Source organism: Pristis pectinata, chromosome 13 (genome assembly GCF_009764475.1).
Source record: "Pristis pectinata isolate sPriPec2 chromosome 13, sPriPec2.1.pri, whole genome shotgun sequence".
NCBI lineage: Eukaryota > Metazoa > Chordata > Chondrichthyes > Rhinopristiformes > Pristidae > Pristis > Pristis pectinata.
The window spans coordinates 35,815,208-35,841,331 of record NC_067417.1 but is presented as its reverse complement, the minus strand read 5'-3'; the positions used below and the strand labels follow the sequence as shown (position 1 = coordinate 35,841,331).

General features: G+C 40.1%; 1 protein-coding gene across 1 annotated transcript in view; it reads right to left on the bottom strand.

Annotated features, from left to right (window-relative positions):
* Positions 1-14,817: 14,817 nt before the first annotated feature.
* Positions 14,818-26,124, bottom strand: part of mmp2 (matrix metallopeptidase 2) — a 31,020-nt gene continuing 19,713 nt past the window's right edge. Inside the window, exons 8-13 of the mRNA XM_052028270.1 lie at positions 25,104-25,259; positions 24,444-24,570; positions 23,235-23,371; positions 22,401-22,560; positions 22,056-22,165; positions 14,818-16,305 (exon numbers count right to left, since the gene is read on the bottom strand). Of these exons, the coding sequence (XP_051884230.1) occupies positions 16,202-16,305; positions 22,056-22,165; positions 22,401-22,560; positions 23,235-23,371; positions 24,444-24,570; positions 25,104-25,259 (794 nt within the window). The 3' untranslated portion in view covers positions 14,818-16,201. The remainder of the gene's footprint in view (positions 16,306-22,055; positions 22,166-22,400; positions 22,561-23,234; positions 23,372-24,443; positions 24,571-25,103; positions 25,260-26,124) is intronic.

Here is a 26,124-nt window from a genome sequence, read left to right as displayed (position 1 = left end):
GTCTGCAGATGTTCAAGAGGTTGCTCTTTTTTCTTTTTCTCAGGGGCACCATCTTTTTCTCAGGGGCAATTAGGGATGGTCAATAAATGCTGGATCTGCCAGTGATGCTCAGATCCAAAAAATGAATTTAAAAATTATAATGTATCCATGCAATTTAACTTGCAGTCCAGGGATTATTCTGGTAAATCTATACTGCATTCCTGAAAGACCTAACCCAACATTCCTGAGGTGCATTGTTCACAGTTACCTGATGTAGTACAGGTATGGTCTAGCCGAAACTTTGTATAATTGAAGCATATAAAAATATCACCTTGCACTCCCTGGAGACACACTTTCACTAGACTATTTGATTCTTTTCTGCACCTGCCCAAGATATTTTAATGATCTATGTACATGAAGCCACAAGTCTGCTGGAGCCCCACAGCTTCCTGATTATCACATTCAGAAAGTACGATGTTCAACTCTTTTAAGTGCTACAGGAAGATTTGCTTATATTGAAATTAATTTGCCACAGCTTTGCCCATTTGCTTAATCTATTAAAATCTCTTTGTGATTTAATGCTTTCTGCTACACTGCTCACAATGCCGCCATTCTTTGAATCATTGTCAAACTTGGATACGTAGGTTTTCATGGAATAAATTAAGTCACATTCTGTTGAGGTAAATATCCAACTGTTAACCCAACTCTTTCACCTGTCTCTCTGACACTTTCCTAGCCACTTCAATAATTTGCTGTTAATTCCATGAGTTTCAGCTTTAGGTAACAGTCTTTGATGAGGGAGTTTAGCAAATACCTTCCTGAAATCCAAGTAAATAGACCACCTGTGAATGATTTTAGTTACATCTTCAAAAAATCATTCTGGTTTGTTGGGCATGGCCTACCCTTTGCAAATTTATGCTGACTTTCTCTGATCATGCAAATACTTTCCAGGTGTTCAGGGTTTTTAGGGAAGGAATTCCATAGTTTAGAGTTTAGCAGCAGAAGGCATGTGTTGCATTTTTAGAGCGATTAAATTCAGAGTTGATCAAGAGCATTATTGGAGTAGTATGGGTTGGAAGATATTATAGAAATAGGGAGGGACAATCCATGTAGGAAGCAAGGTAACAAAGTTAAGAATTTTAAAATCTTGCTTTATCATTTACCAGGAGGCAATGTTGGTCCACACTGAGAACAGTGCCCATGAAAGCTGACATTAGTTCAATCAAGAGTGTTGTTGATTGTGCCCTAATGTTCCTTCCCCACTAATGAATCAGTACTTCTCCACATTGCACACAATTGAAAGAAGAACTGAAAGTAGAAAGGGCACAGAATGTTCCTCTGATGGGCTGGCTTCAATAACGAGCTAGGTAATAATAATGTTTAGAACCAGAACAGGCTCAAACTTAGTGGAGGGATGCATTTCAAATACATGTCGAATACATTTCATTTTCTTTCCAATAAGGCTTTAAAAAATTGTAAACTCTGGACTTTTCTCCCTTAGTCCATTCGCTCACCTTTGAACCACCTTGGAAAATCTTATTACACAAAGGACCTATGTCACGAACCAGCAACAAAAGAAACACACTGAGCATGATTTAGTGTTAAAAACTATTTTATTAATCACTACTTATGATAATACGTAAAATAAAAGTAAAAATATTAGTATGTTAGAATTCAAGAATGTTAAACCTCGAACGTTAACCCCAAAACTAAACTCGTCGTGTGTGTGTGTGACAAAGTCCAAAACTCCCAGTTCCGGAATGGTTCTTAAAGTTCAGTTCCGCAAGCCATAAGGTGAAACATGAGCAAGGGCTTCTTCAACAACCACTGTTGTCTGAAGATAAGATGTAGATGTAGAAAAACATAGAGAGAGTACATACGAAATCCAAATGTTCCACGATGGAACCCAAACGACACTTCAGTGTTTACTCGGTAGTGACTTCCTCACCCCGAAAAGCATCCAAATCGTGGTCGTCCACACACAAATACCTGTTTCCTTCTACAGGTCAGCAACAAAGTGAACTCCACCGGATTACTTCCAATTTCCAGACATGGATTTCAGTGGCAGACACAGTTATTGTTTCTCATCCATCGATAGAGAAAACAAGCAGGCTGGTGTCTCTCTCCCTTCTCTCTCTCTCTCCTTCTTCTTCTAACCTCTTCAACAACGTCATTACGTCCTTTATCTTCTATTGACGTAAGCACGCCCCACACACACATACACACACACTCTCTATCTTAAAGGGACTTTCACTGAGTCCGTAACACCTATATGATTCCAAGCTGATGTTGCATTTTTGCATCTTAACGATTATAGATATTAAGAAACAAACTCAGCGTATGCTTCACTGCTATTTACTGGTTATGCAGCACATATAAACATCTGGCATGAAGAGGAGGAATATCGGAACATTTTTAGTGAAGCTGTTTCTCCCAACTGCTTTGCCTGCACTGCATTGGGTTCTTAAGAGGTTTGCATTTTTGGCACACTCAACCTTATTACAAAATAAGGACATCCCATATCAAAGTAATGCTAATTAAAGGAAACAGTTTCTTGCAGCGTATTTTGCAAAGGGCTTTCTCTATGTTAAGTTGCTGAGGGTTGCTGCTGCTAAGTCTCCTGGTCATCTTCACACATGGCTATGCTGCTTCGGATGACTGAATTCTGATTATACAGCAGACAGAAATAACAGTGCAACAATCCCTCTAACCTCTTTAAGCAACTAAAGTTACATTTTATGATGTCAATAGTTGGTTCCAAGTTTACCCAGGATGGGAGTAACTGTGCCTGCATTCATTTTCTGACTATCAACTCCATATTTTACATTTCTCATAACATTGGGCCCATTGAGTCTATGCCAGGTCTCAGAACAATCCCATCAGTCCCATTTTCCCACCTCCCTCCTACCTTATTTCCCTGTAACCTATTCTCTTTCACATGTCCACCAACACCACGCTGATTCTCCCACCACCCATTTACATCAGGGACCATGCACAGCAACCAATTAACTGACCATCCAGCATGTCTTTGAGATCTTACAAAAAGAAGTTAAAGAATGTTGCTTTTTTATGCAGTCTCCCATGCAAATTCAGGATCATGAAATGCACTTAACTGCAAATGGTGTGGTGACTAACAGAGGAAATATGGCCACAAATTAGGATATTATAATAGGAGGAGCGTTGGCAGACATTTGTTTTCCCAAGTTAATATGGATGATTTCTTGTGATAAGAAGAAACAAAAGTTAAGCTGGTAAATGACCATTTTTTTCCCTCATTGGGGCAAGTCTGCTCATTAGCTTCTCCTTCAAGGAAGATAACTCTTAAATTAAAGCAGTTTGATTTTTACCAGTACAGACCTAACGAGACCATGATCCACAGGCTATCCAAACTCCTGGCAGTCAAATTCCTACAGGTTTATGAATCTTAAGGCATTATGCTTTGAAGCCTGGACAATTGCATTCTGTTCTGTATTCTGAGAATTTTTCAAGTTGGCCTTGTCCCATTGTTTTGCTGCAGGGGTTTTGCTCCCAGCTAAACCAAAACAATGCCTCAGGAACAGACGTTAGTGAAGAGATTCAGTCTTGAGTCCACAATATTATCATCCACATCTGAAAACAGGGCAACTGTAATCATGACCATCTTCAAGAAAGTAGAAGTCCTACTGTGGTCACTACAGCGGGATCCAACTGGTGTCTGCAGCAGGAAAAGTCATTCCCAGGGTCCTCCTCAACTGCCTCCTCCCAATGGCTAAAGAGCTCTTACCTGAAACACAGCATGGATTCCATTCATGCAGAGGCACAAAGGAATTGATCTGATCTGCTCAACAACTCCAAGATAAATGCAGGGAATAATGCCAGAATTGTTACATGGCCTTTCTCTGACCTCAATCAGGAGGGACTGTGAAACACTCTCCTCAAATTCAGCTGCCCACAGGAATTCATCTTCATCTTATATTTGCGCCATGATGGCCATGGTTTACACACTATGATACTAACTAGTAAATCTACAACAGATCAGTGAAAGACCGGTGCCAAACACCACTGAGTCGTTTACCCTTAACTTTTCTCAATCTTGAAGAGAACAAAAGATTGGCAGCAATAATCCAGCAGATGGAGCTAACTGCATTGTACTTCATTTCCTTTATTCCTATAAATCTGCCATTTGGTTCTTGCATACACATTGTTCAAAAAGTTTAAGAAAGACTCAAGGGATATGAAGATTGTGTTCTATTTTCTAAAGTATGCTGCTCTGAGGAATAACAGTGAAGTAATTGTAAATGTAGATGTTTTGTGTGTGTAATGACTTTGTTTTGCTGCCTATTTTTAATGGTGACATGGGATCACCTATTTGATGTTTACCTCTGTTGGAACCACATTATATTTGTGGTATATTTGACTTATTGTTGCAGTTTACACTGTGTTGCATTTGCTAATAAATGATGGACTACTATAAATGAAACCTAAAATAGTAATTGGGTTACTGTCGATTGTAAGATCTAGGTCACTGATACCCAAAAATACTTTATAATCCAGAGTGACAGCACTTAGCATGTTTACAAAGCTCTTTGTGAGTGTTCTGGCTGTATAAACACTAGACTTTCAGGTGTCATTTCTTCAGGCTATTTTTGGGATCTAGGTGTGGCCAGCAAGGACAGCATTTGTTACCTATACTAATTGCCCTTGAGAAAATGGTGGTGAGTCACCTTCTTGAATTGCTGCAGTCCTCGTGAAAGTGCTCCAATGGTACTGTCGGGGAGGGAGATCCAGGATTTAGATCCAGCGATATATTTTCAAGTCAGGATGCTGTGTGATTTGGTTTTGGTTTATTATTATTGTCACCTGTACCAAGATGCAGTGAAAAGCTTTTGTTTGCATGCCATTCAGACAAATCATCCCACATATAAGTACATCAAGGTAATAAAAAGTAAAACAGAATGCAGAATATAGTACTGAGTGGTCATATAGCATATGAGTGGTCCATTGAAGAGTCTGATAACAGAGGGATGAAGCTGTCCTTGAGCCTGGTGGTGCGTGTTCTCAAGCTTTCGTATCTTCTGCTCAACAGGAGGAGGGAGAAGAGAGAATGTTTGGGGTAGGAGGGGTTCTTGATTATGTTGGCTGCTTTCCTGAGGCAACAAGAAGTGTAGATGGAGACAATGGATGAGAGGCTGGTTTACATGATGGACTGAGCTGCACTCACAACTCTCTGCAATATTTTGTGGCCTTGGGCAGAGCAGTTGCCATAACAAGCTGTGATGCATCCAGATAGGATGCTTTCTATGGTGCATCTGTAAACTTTGACTTAGAGGGGAACCTGCACCTGGTGGTGTTCCCATGCACCTGCTGCCTTTGGTCTTCTTGGTGATAGATGCTAAGCATTTGGGAGGTGCTGTTGGTGTAGCCTGCTACGTAGCTGCATTTTGTATTAGTACAAACTGCAGCCAATGTGCACCAGTGGTGGGGGGAATGATTGTTTAGGATAGTTGATGGAGTGCCAGTCAAACAGGCTGCATTGTCAAGGATTGCGCTGACCTTCTTGAAAGGTATTGGCACTCATCCAGTCAAGTGGAAAGCATTCCAGTATTCCAATGCATTCCTGACATGTGTCTTTTAGATGGTGGAAAGGCATGGAGAGTAGTGGTGTCAGGGGGTGAATCATCTGCTGCAGGATGCCCAGCCTCTGTCTTGCACTTGTATGCATAGTGTTGGTGGCTGGTCCAGATGAGTTTCTGGCCAATAGTGATACCCTTCTCTCCGGTAATTGTTGGGTGGAAACTCGATGGGAGAATGCCATGGAATGTTGAGGATGGGTAATTAAACTCGTAGCCTGTCACTTTTGTTGCACAAATGTTACTTGTCACTTATCAGCCCATGCCTGAATGTTGTCTAGATCTTGTTGTGAACAAACATGGATTACTTCGTTTGCTGGAGACCATGTCACTGCTTAGACCATGCTGCTGGACTCTGGGATGAGTTTTGCCCTCTGCCTTCAGACAAAGTGTCAGTATGGGGAATCCTTGGTAGCAACTCTGGACAGAAGGCTGGCCCAGTGTGATCTTGCCCTTTAGCTAGTACAATATGTAACACTTATGTTTGCAACTATATCATTTAAACCATCTCTCTTCCTGATGGAATGTTAAACTAGGTCCCATCTTCCCTCTCAGGTGAATGTAAAAAATCTCATGATGCTACTTGAAGAGAAAAAGAGGTGTTCTTACAGGTGTCCTGGCCAAAGTTAATCTCTCAACCAACCAAATAACCAACTATGAAAAACAATTTGCTCATTAGTTCCTTGCTTTTATGGATTCTTGCTGTGTATGAATTGACTTGCAGCATTTCCCATTATATCTTCACAAGAAAAACCTTTCATGTGATCCCAAGGTTGTGGAAGACTCTGCATAAATGCAAGGTCTTTCTTTATCAAAGTGTCATCATTATAATTCAGTGAAATGACATATCTCTGACTTTAATAAGGACTTGAATTATAACAGCCATGAACTACTAATAATGTCCCTTGGATCTTTAGAGAGACCAATAAAAGAAATCAAACAGCAATGGGAAAGAAAGTCATATTGATGGTGCCGTCCTGATGGCTCAGTGCTTCCACAGCTTATTCTTGGGCATTTTCTGTTTTTTAACATTTAATTGTTGAACAAACCTGCTTTTCTTAATCATCAGTGAAAAGGAAAATAAGTCTTTGGACTAGGATTAGACAAAAGCATTGCAAACTCATCTGCCTGTGTACCACCTCTAACTGTTTATCTACCTATTGTGTTGATCTTATTCAAATTCCTACGTCACTCCATATTGTACAAATTGAGGCAGATTTGAGGCTTCAAATCTCCTTGATCCTGCTGATCTATGAGCTTTTGGTCAGTTCTCTGGTTGGATGCTCAGGATTCACAAGATCACAAAACAAGGGAGCAGAAGTAGGCCATTCGGCCCATCGAGTCTGCTCCAAGGAAAAGGGAAAAAAGAAAAAGAAATGAGAAATTGGGGGTGGGGGGTGCAAAAAAACCACACTATTCTAACCCCAATTTCCGGCCTTATCCCCATATCCCTTGATACCCCAACTACTTAGATATCTATCTATCTCTTCCTTAAACGCCTCCAATGATCTGGCCTCCACTGCTGTACCTGGCAAGGAATTCCACAAGTTCACCACCCTCTGGCTGAAGAAATTTCTCCTCATCTCTGTTTTAAACCTGGACCCTCTAATTCTAAGATTGTGCCCTCTGGTCCTGGACTCACCCACCAAGGGAAACAGCTTAGCCACATCTACTCTGTCCAGTCCTTTCAACATTTTAAATGTCTCTATGAGGTCCCCTCTCATTCTTCTGTGCTCCGGCATTCTGGAGCACAGGTTGAAATGGAGCCTTCTTCTCCAGTGATGCATTCACTCTGCCATTCCTGCACAGTGCTTGACAACTACTTGTGTAGTTCCTCAGGTTTCCCAGCTGTTGTGTTGGGAAATTTGCCCAGTGAACTGGCACGAGCTTAACCTGGTATAAATCCATGAAAATATTGGGAAGAGATGGCTGTGGATGAAAGTGAGACTACAAGATAATTTCCTATATATTTTTCATTCAGTTAATTTAAATGTCTGTGTAAGTGTTTTGTAGTGCATTTAACCCATCCTCAACAATCCATGGCATCACTTTTTTTTACTGATTTTGTTCTTTATTCTAATGGTACCTGAGCTGGTCGAGCATTTGTCAGGACAGCTTCACAAAAATCATTCCCAGCAACAGCTTTAACAGCCAGTGAGCTTGGTTGGGTGGGGGGTATTGGTTGGACCTCGGCAGCCAACCTACTGTGTGCCAGATAGGCCTTGCACCATGCTGGGGCTTTGAAGTCAGTGAGAGCTGGTCTCCCATTGGAAGGGTGTACCCTGGACCTTTAGGAAGAAACAGCATGGTTCCAGGGCAGATGATTGACAAGCTTGGACACCTTGCTGGTCAGCTGAAGATCTGGCCCTGTTGTAATAATTTTAGCATTGGGAATTCTAATGTCGAGCTTTACAATGAGATGGGTCTATGGCAACTTAGATGTAATTATGTAATCTTACCATCAGGTGGCAGAATCTTTCCCTCGCTGCTACTTTATTCTCTCAACTGAATGCCACTGATTTTTCACGTCGATTCATTCTGATCATCAACTTTAAACTGTAATTTAATTTGTATCAGAAAGATAATTGAACAATCATTCCAACAGAAACTGTGCTATGTGGCCTCTGCCCTCTACCATGTTGTTCTGCTGGTTGCATTGGACCGGTCTGATTATTTGGGTACCTCTCTAACCTCCCCTACTATCAGTTCATCAAATTAAGTGCCCCAAGATTATTGTAAGCTAGATCTGGGCTTTCATCACTCACTATTTTAAAAAGGTGTTCAGCTTCATAAAATGAATTGATCATAACAACAGTCAATTAACCCTTTCCGTGCCAATATTACAATTGGTCTGATGGTTGTGAACTGATACAGCAACTGAATTAGCCTTATCTAAGCCAACATCACTGATGGTCTGATGATCAGTGGGAACCTATTCTCAGTTACCATTGTTCCCCCAGATCAGCTGCTGGTCCAATTTTGCCAACTCCATCACTTAATTCAATGTTGAACTTGTTTTCTACCTCCACTGCTATATTGAAAATCTGCTGGGCTCCTTGTAAAATTAAACAGAAAATTGATTTAAAATGGATTAGTACACATTACTCTTCAATCATCAACTGGTGTCAATGTTTTTAATCAACTTCTATTGAATTATGAAATTATTTCTTTAAATCAGTTCATTCAGAGATTAAATATTGATAGTTGTCAAACTTTTCACAGCATGCACAAGACATGAAAATAAAAAAAACGCAGATGCAGAAATCTGAAAGAACAACAGGAAATGCTGGAAACACTCAGGCAACATCTGTGGAAAGAGAAACCAAAGTGATATTTCAGGTCAAAGATCCTTTGTCAGAACTGGCAGAGGAAAACAAAATTAGTTTTAAATTAGTTTTAAATTGCAAAGAGGCTGGGGTGGGAGGGTGGTGGACAGGACAAAATAGATATTTCTGCCACAGGGAAACCAGGATAGTTGCGATGATAAGTTGTAGATGAAGGCATGTGATTGACAGAATAATGAGGCTGTATAGAGAGAGAGAAACCACAAAAGATAGGAAATGTAAAAATTGTAGAACTAAAAACAAAAAAAACCTGGCAATTTCCAAAACAAACAGAGAGAAGGCAGGCTACCTGAAATTGTTGAATTGATATTGTGTCCAGAAGGCTGCAATTTGCCCAAGTAAAAGTTTCCCAAGCTAGTCTTGGGCCTTGTTATAATAGTACAAGAGAAACCGACAGATAGCTCAGAATAGTTGTGGGATGAATAATTAAACTGACAAGCAACTGGAAGTTTAAGGGTGCCCATGAATAATACAGAGGAGACCACGTTGTGAATGCTGAGTGCAGCACAATAGATTGGAAGTGCATCACTGCTTCACCTGGAAGGAATGTTTGGGTCCTTCGATGGTCAGATGGGAAGAGGCAAAAGCAACATATTGCAACTCCCATGGTTGTATGAAAAAGTAGGTATAAATTGCAGATATTACTGTGAATGCCTTTAAGAATTTCTAAAATTACTAGTGTATGGATAATAGGAAAATATTGTATTTCATTGAGGTTATGCAAAAAAAAATCAGGGGAGACATTGAGACAAATCAATTGGAACTATAATACATGGTAGTTAATAAATGGATTGATTCATAAAAGCAAGTATATGTATATTAAGAGGTGGACTAAATTATATTTTTGCAGTGTACTTGTCTCTAAATCTATTACACCCCAAAACAACATAAAATCTTAGCTGTCATTGTACAATGCCATGGGACATCAATCAATAATATTATTTTAAGAATTTGTACATATTTCCAGTCATATCTCTTCATCATTATTCATGTCACTTTCAAATATCTGTGTCACACATCAAAAGAAACTTGAAAGAATAAAGATGTTCAGTTGGTACGGGAGCCAGGATCTTTCAAACATCGCAATTAATTTATCAATTTGCATTTAAGAAAGAGAAATATTTATAACCTTTAAATTGTTTAGCAAATTCAACATTTAAATTCAAAGAAGGGAAATCCAAGGTTGTGACTTTATGCTTTCAGACTAGATAAACTCTGATCTTGTCCAGTCTTCTGAAGAATTAGATTTTATGGTCACAGCTGCACCTGAACAGCAGGACAGCACAAGTAACATCATTCAACACCAGTCCTCTCACCATCCTCACTGCCCAGCAAACTTGTTGGAGACTAATTTTCCATTCACCCATCTGTCCACTCACTCCATCCACTGTTGCTCTGTGGACTCTGGCGGTGGATCTGCTCTCACTGCCCTCTCAACCTCAGTGTCAGATTCTACTCTATGCTGAGCTTTGGACTAGGTATCTGCACCATTACCCCGAATGCTCATTACCATCTTTATTGCAAAGATGATCTTCATCCCTCATCTGTCTTTACCTGTAGCAAAGCACGCTTGGCTGGGCTTTCAAGTTCTACCGTCTGTAGATCTGAAAATTCTGCTGCCTGTGTCCAACCTCACACACCCCACTCAGCCATTACCATGGGTTTGCTGATTTACACTGGGTCCAGATTAATTCTCACCTTTGTTTCAAATTCCTGTATAAGTTCACTTTCTCGATCACTGTAATCTCTTCCACCTCTATAATGATTGAGATATTGTTGTCGTGCTCATACCTGAATCTGATCACTCCATCAGTGCCTTCAGCTGCCAAGGACCTAACTCTGGAATTCCCTTCCCCAAACCTCTACCTCTCTACCTGTTAAGACTGCTCCTTAAAATCTATCTCTATAACCAAGCTCTTTAACCTAACATCTCCTAATGTGGCTTTGTTTGATAATGAGCCTTGGGATATTTTGCTATGTAAAAGAAGCTATATAAATACGACTCATTGCTGTTCTTTTCAAAAGTAGTTGTGCAATGGAGAATTGGAAAGTGATCATTTCACTTACTAGATTTACTTCTACTTTGGGGCAGAAAAGGTTATTTTTGTTGGAGCAGAGATCAGTGTTGTTACAACATCCACAATGCATGTGGTATTTTAAGTGATTATATGTAATCAATATTGAGGGGCTGAAGGGATTGTAAACAACAAAAGAAGATTTGGCAATGAAAATAAAACTGGTTAACAAAAAAAATCAAGAAAAAGTGCAGAGCAGTACAAAATGAAATGGAATGTCACAAAAACAATCCAAAATACCATTGTGGCTGAAGGTTTGGCTTGCGATGTGGAACAATTTGGAAACAAATGTTCTGTTTTCAAACTATTGTCAACCTTAATGTGATGTCACATGGAAATGAAGTGCCTGATATTTACAGAAAGCTTGGCGAGATGCAGTGGGGGAGAAGCAGTTTGAGCAATGTGAAAGGATGGATTTCCCCCACTTCCTGGCAAATCCAGTAGGACCTAATTACCATTTGTACAATCTGTTTTCCAGCTGCAGCCAGTTAAACAGTCCAGCTGCCTGTCTGTCAGGTGGGTAGACCTTTGTTAGCAGGACACAGCTGAGGAGTGAAGCAGGGTGAGAGTCTGGGTGTTTCTAAATACAGTAGTAGTAGTAGTGATGGTAGTGGTGGTGGGTGGTGGGGCTGGTGGAGTGTGCAGGAGAAATAGAGTGACAGATTGTGGATTAGGATGCATTGATACGGGATTGGGTGGTTTAGTGGGTAAGGGTGGCTTGGAGAGACTTTGTTTGGGGAGGGACATTAATCGTAGTGGGGATGGTTAGTGCAAGAGCTAGCGAGCTGGGGAGACATCAGAAGGGATTCAGGAAAGATAAGGGCTTCTGGACGTGGAGGGATGGCAGAGATCATGGGACTCATTGATAGGGAATGTGGGCAGAGAATAGGGTTGTGGGAAATTGAAAAGGAGAGCTGGTGACATTTGGAGTCACATCGTGTATCTAGTCAGACCGCACTTGGAGTATTGTGTGCAGTTCTGGTCCCACCATTATAGGAAGGATATGGAGGCTGTGGAAAGGGTGCAGAAGAGGTTTGCCAGGATTGGAGGGTATGAGCTATAAAGAGAGGTTGAACAAACTTGGGTTGTTTTCCCGAGAGTGTCAGAGGCTGAGGGGAGACCTGATAGAGGTTTTTAAAATTACGAGAGGCATAGATAGGGTAAACAGTCAGAAAGTTTTCTCCAGGATAGAAATGTCAAACATCAGAAGATATGCTTTTAAGCTTAGAGGGGGGATGTTTAAAGATGATGTGAGGGAAAAGTTTTTTACGCAGAGAGTGGTAGGTGCCTGGAAAGGGTTACCAGTGGAAGCAGGCAGTTTGGTGGAGGTTAAGAGGCCTTTAGATAGACACATGAATATGAAGGGAATGGAGGGATATGGATGATACACAGGAAGAGGACATTTAGTATAAATCGGCATCAAGATCAACACAACATTGTGGGCCAAATGGCCTGTCCAGTGCTGTATTGTCCTATGTTCTATGACATCAAAGAGGCTGCTTGGAGAGGGAACCAATCAAGACAGATAGTATGTCAGTGGGGAAATATGGATATGTGGGGGTTGAGAGAGATTGGAGGTGGGGGGACATTGATGGGAGAAATCAGAGATGTGGAAAATGTCAATGAGGAGACCTTCGGCCAAGGAGGAGAAGGGCAGCAAAAGGAGTAAGTGTAGGGTTGTTATTACAAGGGGAAACTGTGGGACCCCAGGAGAGCATAAGTTCACAATTTCTCCAATTTGTTAAAGAAATTGAAGCAGAAGGAAGCCATCAGCTGCTGTTCCTGCCCATGGCTGATTTTTTTACCTCAGCACTACTTTCCTGCACTAATCCCATATACCTTGATTCCCTTATTATCTAAAGATCTGTTGATTTCTGTCATCAATACCCCCTATAACTGAGCCTCCACAGCCTTTTTGTGTAGAGAGTTCCAAACATACACTGCTCCTGGAGGAAGAAATTTCTTTTCATCTCTGTCCTGAATAGCTGACCCCTTATTTTGAAGCAGGTATCCTTGCTTCTAGAGAGCCCCACCAGTGGAAACATCTTCCCTGTGTTTACTCTGTCAAATCCCAAAAGGATTTTGTGTACTTAATAAGATTACATCTTATTCATTGAAACTGAAGAAAGTATAGATGTTGCACGTCTCTGGGATGTGTGTGGAAACCAAAGTACCTGGAGGAAACCTATGTGCAAACTCCACACAGACAGCACCAGAGGTCAGCATTGAACCCTGGTCACTGGAGTTGTGGGGCAGCAGATCTACTCGCTGCACCACTGTGTTGCCCATAATTTCTCCTCTCTCTAAGGAACTCGCTTTAACTTTAGTTCATCTTTCCTTTTTACTTATCTATAGAAGCTCTTGCAATTTGTTCTTATGTTTCTTGCTTGACTACTTTTGTATTCTATGTTCCTTTTTTTAAATCAATGCCTTGGCTCTCCTATGTTGAATTCTGGAATTTTCCTAATCCTCAATCTTACTGCTATGGAAATGTTAAAAATCTTTTCCATTGTTATCTTTGTGCCAGTGTTATCTTTGACGTCTCTTGATAAACCACAACTGGATCACTTTATCTGACTTTCCATTTTACTTGTATACTATGTATTATTTATTTCAATGTAAGGTATTGTCACGTTTAATGCGGCAGAAGCTGAGGGGAGATCTGATAGAAGTTTATACGAGGCATGATATATTATGAGAGGCACAGACAGAGTAGACAGCTGGTATCTTTTTCCCAGGGTTGAAATGTCTAATACCAGAGGGCATGTACTAAAGGTGAGAGGGGGCAAGTTCAGAGGAGATGTGCGGGGCAAGTTTTTTGTTTACACAGAGAGTGGTGGGTGCCTGGAATAGGCTGCCAGGGGTGGTGGTGGAGGCAAATACAAAAGAGGTGTTTAAGAGGCTCTCAGATAAGCACATGAATGTGCAGGAAATGGAGGGATACATACATTGAGTAGGCAGACAGGATTAGTTTAGTTGGGCATTTGATTACTAATTCGTTCAACACAACATCATGAGCCAAAGGGCGTTCCTGTGCTGTAGTGTTCTACGTTTTATGTGTTGTATCCTGATCTGTCATAGCTGGCTCACATCTCATGACTTCGTAGTTTGGTATATTTGTATTTAAGACCTTGGTTTCAGATAACCTGTTTAGATTTCTGTTTCCTAAAGGCCCCCTAATTACCAGATCTTCAATCAGTCCTACCTCATTGCACAATACTAGTTTTAAAATAACCTAAAATAACCCAAGTTGATTTTCATTTGGAATAACCTGTTCCTGTTTTGGTTTCTCAACATACTGATTTAGGAAACCATCACTTATACTTTGTCCTCCACATGATTTATGCTAATCTAGTTTATCCAGACTATATGCAGATCAAAATATCCAAGCGTATCTTTGTTACATATTCCTCTAAATTCCTCGTTTATATTATGTCCTAGTTGGAGTCTACGTATAGATGTGACATGACTTCTCACTGGACTACTGCATGCACCAAGTTTAAACTTGTCATTGTTGAGTAGGAATGGGACAACATGGCTGTCCTAACTGGCTTGAGAACCACAAACAACTGGTCTAGCTGCAGTCCACAGTGAAAAAGCTGTAGCAAAGTGCAAGGCTAAGAAATCGAGACCAAAGCATACTGGCAAGACCAATTCAGGCAGTTGCTGTTATTGCAATGGTCATCACACTCACCACCATCACATCAATATCGGTTGCCAAAAGAAAGGACACACCAACATCTAAGGCTAAGATGGGCAACAAATGCAATTTCAGTGGCTACATTAAACAACAGAAAAAAGAGAACTTCATAGTTTATTTGGACGTTTATTTAGACATTGAGAAACTGGGGTTGTACAGTATTATGCAACAATACTTTTTAAATTCTTTGCCAGTAAATTTTTGGTACAAATTTTTCACTGGACGCCATTGTGCACAATGGCCACAAATAAACAATCACAAGAAATTCCTGGCTAATATTTTTTATATACTTATGGGTAATTATCTTTGAATTTCAGCAGAACTTTGTAAAGTCACTCAAGAAGAGAAAAGTTACTGTCAGTGTCTCATTGTGCCTGAGGTAATTTAATTTGTGCTTGCAAATTGGAATTTATATTAAGAATGTTCATTCCTAATATGAGGTTATCACATTTTCACACTTATAACCTCTTTTCCTCTGGTTTTCAAATAGGTTTGCCAAACTATCTTGTTAATGAGATGACTTCATTAAAACGTCGAGCTCCAGGCAAGGATTTATTTGATTAACAATATATTAATACCCATTGTGATGTATGGGTTAAATAATTTCTGGATAAACTTAATGAGGTAACTTTGTCTGCCTACTGTCTTTTCACTGTTAATTAGTCACAAGAATTGGATTCAAAACTCTTTAAGATAACTTTATTGAATATCAAATTTCCGCAAAAATCTAAATTAATAGAAGAATACTTCCAAAAATTATATTTCTTCTGCAGATTCATTTAAAACTGTAATACAAGAAATTGAAACACCTGTGTTTCTTGTGAGATATTATTTGTAATCAGATTTGAACACTTAGCTTTGGCTAGGTATACTCTTCAAACTTATTTTATTCCGCACATGCAATTAAACTGACGCTGCTGTGCTTCATTAAGCAAACACCTGATATTTGGACTGTTTTCATCTATTTGTCATATTTGTTCTAAAAGATATTAATTGCAATCTGCTTCTGATAGCTAGTTGTTTATTTTCATGTCTCAGCTATTATCAATACTTTGTAGCCACTGCATGGAACACAAAACTGAAAAATTCAGATTTGTTCAAAGCATTTCCTGTACTTTAAAAGACAAAACACATTAATATTGCTTGTGTTAAAAAAATTGTGCAGTGAAGTACAGAAAGCATTTTCAAATTCTTAAATAATAGTTTCTCATTATAATTCCATCACACTACACAAATCAATACTTGAGGCAACCTGTGCCTTCACCACTTTTACCATATCACAGAATAATGAAATTACTGAAGCAAAACTATAGTTCCAATACCAATACCAAAGCTGGATATAATACTGTTGTAGTTGGTCTCAGTATAGAATTCCAAGTTGGACTTTGCAACTGTAAGACAATGCTGTACATGCCATTTTAACAAAAATATACAGTGAAGACATTCGATTATTTGAAAGTAAAATAAAGATAAATGATTGAAAATATGTTTAACCTAACAACCAAGCCAGTCATTTTTCACATTCCCTACTTTGACAATCTTCAAGCTTTGATCTTCCAATTTAAGGTAGTACCAATCCTTGAAAAAGTAGCTGTGTCCTGTTCAAAATGAAAAAAAAACTTTCAATGCAAAATTATAAATGACAGTTTATGTCTTTTTCCTCTAGTTTAATACAACAGCGTGCGCTCTATTTTGTTTAATGTAGCCAGCCAATGTTTTGAAGGATGAGGTAAGTAAACTTTGTGGTGTGCAGACAGATGATTATTTCTGACACCAAGGTTGTGAGCAGTATAGTTCAGCCTCCTACAATTACAAATGGGGCACTGGTGGCTTGGGAACTGACTTAGTTGAAGGGCAGAAAACAAAGGGTGAGATTATATAGATCCTGGCCTGTGCCCCATGGTCACCCTCTGCACTAGCATCCTGGTTGAAATGATCTCTTGCTAATGGTCAGCTCTTAAAATTCTGCCTTGGTCAGGTGGCAGGAAGTACGACCCTGCTCATTGTCTACCTTAATGGCCATCCAACACCTGGTGCTGTTTGCAGGCCTTTTCATTGCCTCCAAATATCTCTGATGATCCCACTCATTTGGAAACTAGTTAAAAAAAAAAAAAATTGTGTTTTTTTTAAATTAACTTATTTAACAACACAAGGAACTGCTGTCAATAAATTAAAAACATGAAAAGACATTCCATAAACCCCTTTCACTTGAACGTTAGTGACCCTATTCAAATGCATGGGGCTGTGCCAGATGTTTCAGCTGTGGTTAGAAAACTTACAGAACAGTCCCTGGATTTAATGGTGATTCTGGGAGCAGAACAAGACCTCATTTGACCTCCAGCACATTCCCAACTTTTGAATGGCAGGTACAGAAGTCTGGAATCTCTAGATGCCTGTGCTGCAGCCAGCTAACCATTCTCTAGGGAACCACTGGCTATCCAACCGTACATTCTGATCAAATGGCTTTTGGCTACCCATCCAGACTTGATCAATTTTGAAATTCTGATGGAAGTAAAGGGGGATGTGGTTAAGGTACAGCAGTGTGTCTTCAGCACACGTGAGAACTAAGGATGATATCGCTGTAGATAGTTTGCAAATCAAAAAAGTAGATGGGGTGTACCCCAGGATTAACAGGGTAGAAGTGGGAGGAGAAGACATTACATGTAATTCTCTGGCTTTAACAGAACTGATCAGAGTGGATAAGCAAATGTGGTTCTGCCCAGCCAGAATGTATTGGAGGATGTGTTGCCAATCAATTCAATGGCCACAGACAGGTTGAGAAGGATGAGGAGTCATAGTTTATTCTTGTCACAGTCAAACTGTTTGATATTTGTGACTTTGATAAGAACTGCTTCAGTAGAGGAAACCTGATTGGGGAGATTTAATCATGGATTTCTGGGAATGATGGACACATATGATTAAGGAGTTTGGAGAAGACTGAGGAAAGGGGAGGACAGAGGGAGGGTTGTACATTGATGTTTTAAGGAGAGGGCGATGATGGAAGACTTGATAGAGAGGGACATTGATCTGACACTTGTCTCCTTCAGTCAGCTGGTTACATTATCAGTTTCATTGATGGCTTGACTTCTGAGAGGAAGCACAGCAAGAATGCTGATGCTTCCTATTCCCTTAAGTATCAAAGTAAGGAATGACATCCAGGCTGAACTTAGAATGCTGATGCTTCCTCTGTGTGTTCAACTGCCCTTGCACTGTGCCATTTGGTTTCAGAATACCATGATTCTGTATGGGTCTGTTTGTCTCATAATGGATGTAAACAGCCAACTATTTATAGAATCCACTCTAACACCACTTCCAGTCCTCAGTGACAATGTTCCCAGTCACCTCCACTGCACCGATATTGAAACAAACCTAACAACTAGATTCAGTGTAAGATCTAAGCAGCCTGGGCATCGGAACATATTGCACTCAACAGCATTTCACCTTCCCTCAAGATGTTCAAGTTGCCCACCCTTTTAAAACCCTTGGATTTTTCCTTACTTATGGTCAGAACAGGTATCAATTAATAACCTATTCATCTCTAACCCAGTAGTAAGTCACATCATTACTGTTTTTTTTATTATTGGTATTAGTATTGGTTTATTATTGTTACATGGACCAAGATACAGTGGAAAAACACAAGTACATAGTGCAAGGGAAAAGCAATACCAGAATATAGAATATTGTTAACTGCTTTCTAAGTAGGCAGAGCCACTATGCCTCAAATCTTTACCAATGAGATTTTGCTTAGATGAAAAACATGTCCTAATAGATAAGCTTAAGCCATGTCACACATTATCAACTCTTGCTCATTTACATGGTGGACTTCAAGTCCATTACACCACTGATATCAATATGAAACAATGTGCCAAATCTACATATGCTAAATTAATCAAGCAAAGTCACAGTGGAGAGAGAACCATTAAAAATATTGTAGAAAATATGTGCCAGGAAGGGAAGTTTATTAATCAACGGTTTGGGGTAAATAGGGTTGAGAGAGTAGCAGGTGGTCTCATGGATAAGATGGGCTCTGAAAGGAGATGTGGTTGGGAGAGGTGAAAATCTCAGGAAAGTTCCAAGTGTTCAAAGTGAATGGAGATGCAAAATTCAGAAGATCTTACTTTCAGAATCTGACTTTGCCTTCCAAAATGAGTCTGTCACATGTTTATAGATATAAGTTAGACAGAATGCCCAACTAGTTAGGTTGGCTTGGAGTAGGGGGTGGGGTGGGTGGTAGGTAGGTGGGGAGGAGGGCACTGAAGTAAGATGCCTTGACAATTCTTAGTACCAAAAGTTATATAGTTTAATTATTGGTCCAGATGACGAGTTCTGTGGATTTTATGCCCAGTATATTAATTTGCCTGAACTGTTTCTTACTAAAACTTTGAAACAATTGTTATGCCAGTTTGTAATGTCAAGAGACAATACTGATTCAAAATAGAGTCCCAGACCAGCCATCAGTTATGGCAGGGCTTACATGCTATAACAGGCTACAAAACGAAGACGGGCTGCGTAGTTAACAACAGCACATCCCTTCCTGATGAGCTTAATGCATTCTATGCACGTTTTGAGCAGAAGGGAAGTGGATTGTCACCACCCACCCTGACAGCCTTCAATGCAACTGAACCATTGGTCACCACTGAGGACGTAAGATCAGTCTTCTGGAGAGTCCTCGATGGTGACCTGGAGAGGAAAGCACCTGGCCCAGATGGTGTCCCTGGCCGAATGCTCAGATCTTGTGCTGATCAGCTGGCAGGAGTATTTGCAGACATATTCAACCTCTCCCTGCTTCAATCTCAGGTTCCCACCTGCTTTAAGAAGACCACTATCATCCCGGTACCGAAGAAAAGCAAGGCAACATGTCCTAACGTCTACCGACCAGTGGCTCTGACATCCACCATCATGAAGTGCTTTGAGAGGCTGATCATGGCACGCATCAACTCCAGCCTCCCAGACAACCTCGACCCACTGCAATTCGCCTACCGTTGTAACAGCTCTATAGCTCCCTGGCCCTACGCTCAACTCTGGAGCATCTGGACAGTAAAGATACGTTAGACTATTGTTTAGTGACTACAGCTCTGCCTTCAATACTATAATTCCAAGCAAACTCATTACCAAAGTCCAAGACCTAGAACTCAACACCTCTCTCTGTAACTGGATCCTCAACTTTCTGACCAATAGATCGTAATCAGTAAGGATAGGCAGCAATACCTCCAGCACGATTACTCTCAACACCGGTGCCCCACAAGGCTGCGTCCTCAGCCCTCTACTCTACTCCCTATATACTCATGACTCGTGGCCAGATTCTGCTCTAACTCCATCTACAAGTTTGCAGATGATACCACCGTAGTAGGCCGTGTTTCAAGTAACTACGAGTCGAAGTACAGGAAGGAGATAAAGAGCTTAGTGACATGGTGTCATGTCAACAATCTTTCCCTCAATGTCAGCAAAACAAAAGTGCTGGTCATTAACTTCAGGAAAGAGGGCGGTGTACATGCAGCTGTCAATGGTGCTGAGATCGAGTGGGTTGAGAGCTTCAAGTTCCTAGGAGTGAACATCAATAGCCTGTCCAACCACGTAGATGCCACAGCCAAGAAAGCTCACCAGTGCCTCTACTTCCTCAGGAGGCTAAAGAAATCTAGCATGTCCCCTTTGACACTCACCAACTTTAATCGATGCACCATAGAAAGCATCCTATCTGGATGCATCATGGCTTGGTATGGCAACTGCTCTGCCCAGGACCGCAAGAAACTGCAGAGAGTTGTGGACACAGCCCAGTGCGTCACAGAAACCAGCCTCCCCTCCAGGGACTCTGTCTTTACCTCTCGCTGCCTTGGTGAAGCAGCTAGCATAATCAAAGACCCCACCCACCCGGGCCATTCTCTCTTCTCGCCTCTCCCATCAGGAGAAAGATACAGGAGCCTGAGGGCACGTACCACCAGGCTCAAGGACAGCTTCTATCCCATGGTGATAAGACTATTGAATGGTTCCCTTATACACTGAGATGGACTCTTGACCTCACAATCTACCTTGTTGTGACCTTGCACCTTATTGTCTGCCTGCAATGCACTTCCCTGTAGCTGTGACACTTTACTCTGTACTCTGTTATTGTTTTTTTTAACCTGTACGACCTCAATGCACTCTGTACTAACTCAATGTATCTGCACTGTGTAACGAATTGATCTGTACGAACGGAACTCAAGACAAACTTTTCACTGTACGTCGGTACAAGTGACAAGAATAAACCAATACCAATAATGTCATTACAGACTTTTGTTACTGCAATGATTTGTGGAAGTTATGTATAAGCCTTATTCATAGAAACATAGAAAACCTACAGCACAATTTAGGCCCTTTGGCCCACAAAGCTGTGCTGAACATGTCCCTACCTTAGAAATTACTAGGCTTACCCATAGCCCTCTATTTCTCTCAGCTCCATGTACCTATCCAAAAGTCTCTTAAAAGACCCTATCGTATCCACCTCCACCACTGTTGCCGGCAGCCCATTCCTCGCACTCACCACTCTCTGAGTAAAAAAACTTACCCCTGACATCTCCTCTACATCTACTCCCCAACACCTTAAACCTATGTCCTCTTGTGGCCACCAATTCAGCCCTGGGGAAAAGCCTCTGACTATCTACCCTATCAATACCTCTCATCACCTTATACACCTCTATCAGGTCCCCCGTCACCCTCCGTCGCTCCAAGGAGAAAAGGCTGAGTTCCCTCAACCTGTTTTCATGAGGCATGCTCCCCAGTCCTGGCAGCATCCTTGTAAATCTCCTCTGTACCCTTTCTATGGCTTCCACATCCTTCCTGTAGTGAGGCAACGAGAACTGAGCACAGTACTCCAAGTGGGGTCCAACCAGGGTCCTATATAGCTGCAGCATTACTTCTCAGCTCCTAAGTTCAATTCCACGATTGATGAAGGACAATACACCATATGCCTTCTTAACCACAGAGTCAACCTGTGCAGCTGCTTTGAGCGTCCTATGGACTTGGACCCCAAGATCCCTCTGATCCTCCACACTGCCAAGAGCCCTACCATTAATACTATACTCTGCCATCATATTTGACCTACCAAAATGAACCTCTTCACACTTATCTGGGTTGAACTCCATCTGCCACTTCTCAGCTCAGTCTTGCATCTTATCTATGTCCCGCTGTAACCTCTGACAGCCCTCCATACTATCCACAACACCTCCAACCATTCATAGAGAACTGATACATTTATAAATATGTATGTTGGGTCACAGGATGCACCATACCAAGGATAACATCGTTTAGCTTCCTGGTTTTTAAACCAGTGACATCCCATGGTTTTAGTCTACTTTGAGGATATTGAGCTCACCATCTCCAAGAGACTCCAGGGCATAGTCCAAGTTGTCTGGGATCCCATTCCAGGCATCCGCAATTAATTTAGGGAATCCAGTATCCATTTTCTTCTTTGTTTCATTGTATCTGCAAGAATTTAAAATTCAAACCTTTAATTATAGTAAAATAACTTAACCATAAAAAGAGCAATGATTGAATCTTATTATTTCTTGAAAAAATGTAACAACAAAATAATATAATCTGCAGCATTGTAAAATCCAGTGTTTTATATTTTGCACAGTTAAAGGAATAAAGAAATGTTATTCAAACTATGATCTGAAAATCAAAACATTGCTAATTAATACTTAGAGCTTCAACTTACCTCCAAAATTTGTCACCTGCAAAGAGGTAGGTCTTCTTGTTTCTCTTCCAGTTAAAAGCTGCATCAATTCGTGGCAAGTCACTTGGTAACCCAAGTGCAGATAGTTTCTTGGGGTATCCTTTGTTCAGATCATTGGCAGTATAAACCCAGTATTGATCACCTAAGTAAAGAGAACCATTGTTTGGTAGTAATGTAATATGACTGAACTTTGCTGACAGGTAGTTTCTTAGTGTTAGCAGCCATGTGCTCTATAAAATTTCTTCTTTCTTCTAAAATTATTTTCACTTTGTGATATTCAGAACTTATGTTCTGAATAGCAGGGTGATAAAGAGCCTTTCTAAAATTACTGGAGGAACTTGATCTACACATCAGTCCAAGGTCACTGCTCCATCTAAAATAATTAATTTTCTCTTTTTCTCATTTGACAAAATTTTTACTCATTACTGCATATAACATAGTGTCGGTAAAGGTTCAAAATATGGAAAATGTTTCTTTCTGAAATTTTCTTTAGCCGAATCATTATGCCCAAAAGATTTATCTCAGAATTTGCATAGTATATATAGTTTTGCAAAAATAAGTGTTAAAGTGCATTACTGCCTTGTAGATAATTTAGGATTTCTGTAGCTGTAAACAGTTTTTAAGAAGATAATGTTGTGGCTGAACAAATTGGTTAAGTTCTGTACATATGTATGTTTGGAGAATTTTTCTCAAGTTTGGCCAAGTCTTTGATCTGTATCTGGAAGTATGTTTAATAATTTTTATTATTATTAAATAAAATACATATTTTACATTATGTATTTATTGAACCAGAGAGATGAATATTGAAATTGATACCTGCAAAGAATATAGTGTTCTGACCCAGAGGTTCCTCATAGGCAGCATCAATTTTATCAGGCAGTTCAGCCCAGTACATCCCAACCAGATTTGGTCCTGAGGGTTTGGTCCGGGGATTCCTGGTCCTCCAAAAGAATCTAACAGAACAAAAGACTTTATGGAATACACAATAGTCTGATTCATTAGCTTATCCAGGTAATCATCGTATGCAACATATAGGACTGAAGCAAAATTATTAATTCCCTGTCTTTGTTTTCTAAAATTGTTTTCCAAAAAAGATGTAAAACATACCTGCAAGCAGAATAAAATGATATCTGAAAGACTCATTTTATATCTCTGGTAAATGGAAGAATAAGTTGGTCATCTGCAAACTAGTAATTCTACCAAATTAGTTTAAATGGATAAAATTACAATACAATTACAAGAAGTTAGCCAAGCTTGTCTGAAACACCCACATTATGATAAAAGTCTCCTTTTTAAATAGAATGAATTGCTTAAATCACTTCTATGTTATCATTATACAAATAGCAGTAATAAGAAAAATACCAATAAGTAATTCAAATACTTTGGAACATCATTTATGATGTTAGATATTAAAGAAATAATGGAGACACAAGACGCTGTAGATGCTGGTATCTGGAGCAAGAAATGAGCCGCTGGAGGAACTCAGCAGGTCAGGCAGCATCTGTGGAGGGAAATGGACAAATTGGTGATGAGTCTGGACCTGAAACTTCAACTGTCCATTTCCCTCCACAGATGTTGTCTGAGCCGTTGAGCTCCTCCAGCAGCTCATCTTTTGATGAAAAATGATTATCTTTAGCCTTTTAGTCAGATTAAAGTTTAAATAACTACTTTATTGAATAATTAAGACAAGAGCACGTGATCATGCAGCATTGTGTTAAAATAGTGAAACCGGCACCTCAACAGAAAGATTGTTTTTTTTGTGTCTTTATCAGGAATTTGGGGATGTGTTCTTTATAAGAGAAATAAGAGAAACTCATCATACCTGAAATTTTCTATTAGTTTATTATCTTGGTCAGAAATTCTAATTAGGAGAACTTGGGCACATTGAAGAGATGTAATTTTAAAAGTGTGATAGTGTAAAACAAAGATGGTGAATCTATTTTCTATCTCTTCAAATGTTTTATTTCATTTGATATATTTAATGGTGAATAAAAGGTGGATATAAAATGGGAAAAGGGTCCTTACCGATCTTTAAAGAAGAACAGTTCTCCCCTCATTAGAGTAATTGCATCGAAGATCAATGTTTCCTTACATAGATCCATAGGAGTGACAGGACCCTGCGTTGGTGGTAAAGGCTTATCAGTTGGCACACCTGAAGTGAATGTAAAGGACAAAAATGTTTGCAGTTGATAGAATGCAGTAAGAATGTTAACTATTACTCAACCCTTTCAATAATAAAATATTTACATGTTAATAATTCAATTAAAGTTACATCATGACAATATCTCATATGAATTTACAAACTCTGTGCCTGCTTTTCCATCTCAATTGTCTTGATATTCAGGCGGGTCTCTTATGGACTGATCAGTGTTTAATGTGCAGCTGTTTAAAATACAATGAAGCTGTTTAAATGTTTGAATTACTGACAAAAGCTGTAATAAAATTCCGAAGTTTCTCTCAAGGTAGTTTCTTGACATTGTACTTTAAATAATATATATAAATAAGTGGAGGGAAAGGGGGTGAACTCTGGTTTTAAAGCCATCTTGCCATGATTCTTCTCCTTTAAGTTGCAATGTGCCTCACAGTCCATTTGAAGAATATTTTTATTCACAACTAGGGTCAAACTGCAGTATACAAAACAACGTTTTGGTTTCCCATTATGAATTTTGTCAACTGTTACTGTACCATAGAGTTTCTGAATGCCAGAGATATCATCTTGTGACAGCCTGAAGTTTCTGGTGTAGGTGTAAATTGGGGCCATCAATGCTCCAGGGTCTTGGGAATGTTCTAAACCGAGTGCATGGCCAAACTCATGAGCAGCAACAAGGAAAAGACTATAACCTGTAAGAGATAAAAAGAAAAATCAGTGCTATTTTTGCCAAAAAATAATAGAGCAAGGATACAGACTAGATTCTAATGTACCTAGCGTTAACTGTTATCAAAGATTAGTGATGCACTTTAGTTGTAGATACTGATGAGCTTGCCCCCCCACCCCTGCCCCACTCAACCATACTGACCATGACCTTTTGCCATCCTGTCTGGTCAATGCTTGGCATAAATCTACCTGACCATTGGCTGTTTGGTCCTCACACCACTGAGTGTGGTAGGAAGCCCAGGAATTAGTCCGGGAACCTGCTATGACAAGCCTTGGCCTCAACTGCAGTTTTCAAGGAAGTGCTGTAGGAGCACTATGGACCTGGCTGGCATATATTGCCTCTACTTATCTGTATGCATGCTGGCCACTCTGTTCAACCTTACCATGGTCTGATTTTTGACTTTATCATAATGGGCCATCAGAAGCAGCCCGCCCCACCCAGCACAGGAACACTATTCCACTGAGGTGGAGAAGGAGACCCATGACATTGTGCCTGACATTGAAAAGCATCATTTCAGATACTAGCACCATGGTGACTGAACAGGCTAAGTTTGGGGGCAAGTTTCACATGGAAAGACACACAATTCACGAGATGACTGGAATCACAAGCAAAGAGAAGCTAATAAGCCAGCTCCCTTGAAAACAAAAAATCACACATTATTACTGCCCCAGACGACTTGAGTGAAGGCAACAACGTGGGAGTATATACAGGGAGGCTGATGTGGATGCATGAACAAATGCTTGTTGTATTATCCGGCCAGCCTGACAGAGTTCAATAGATATCAGGAAGCATGGACAAGTCTACCTTCAACCTTGTACAGGAGCTTATGC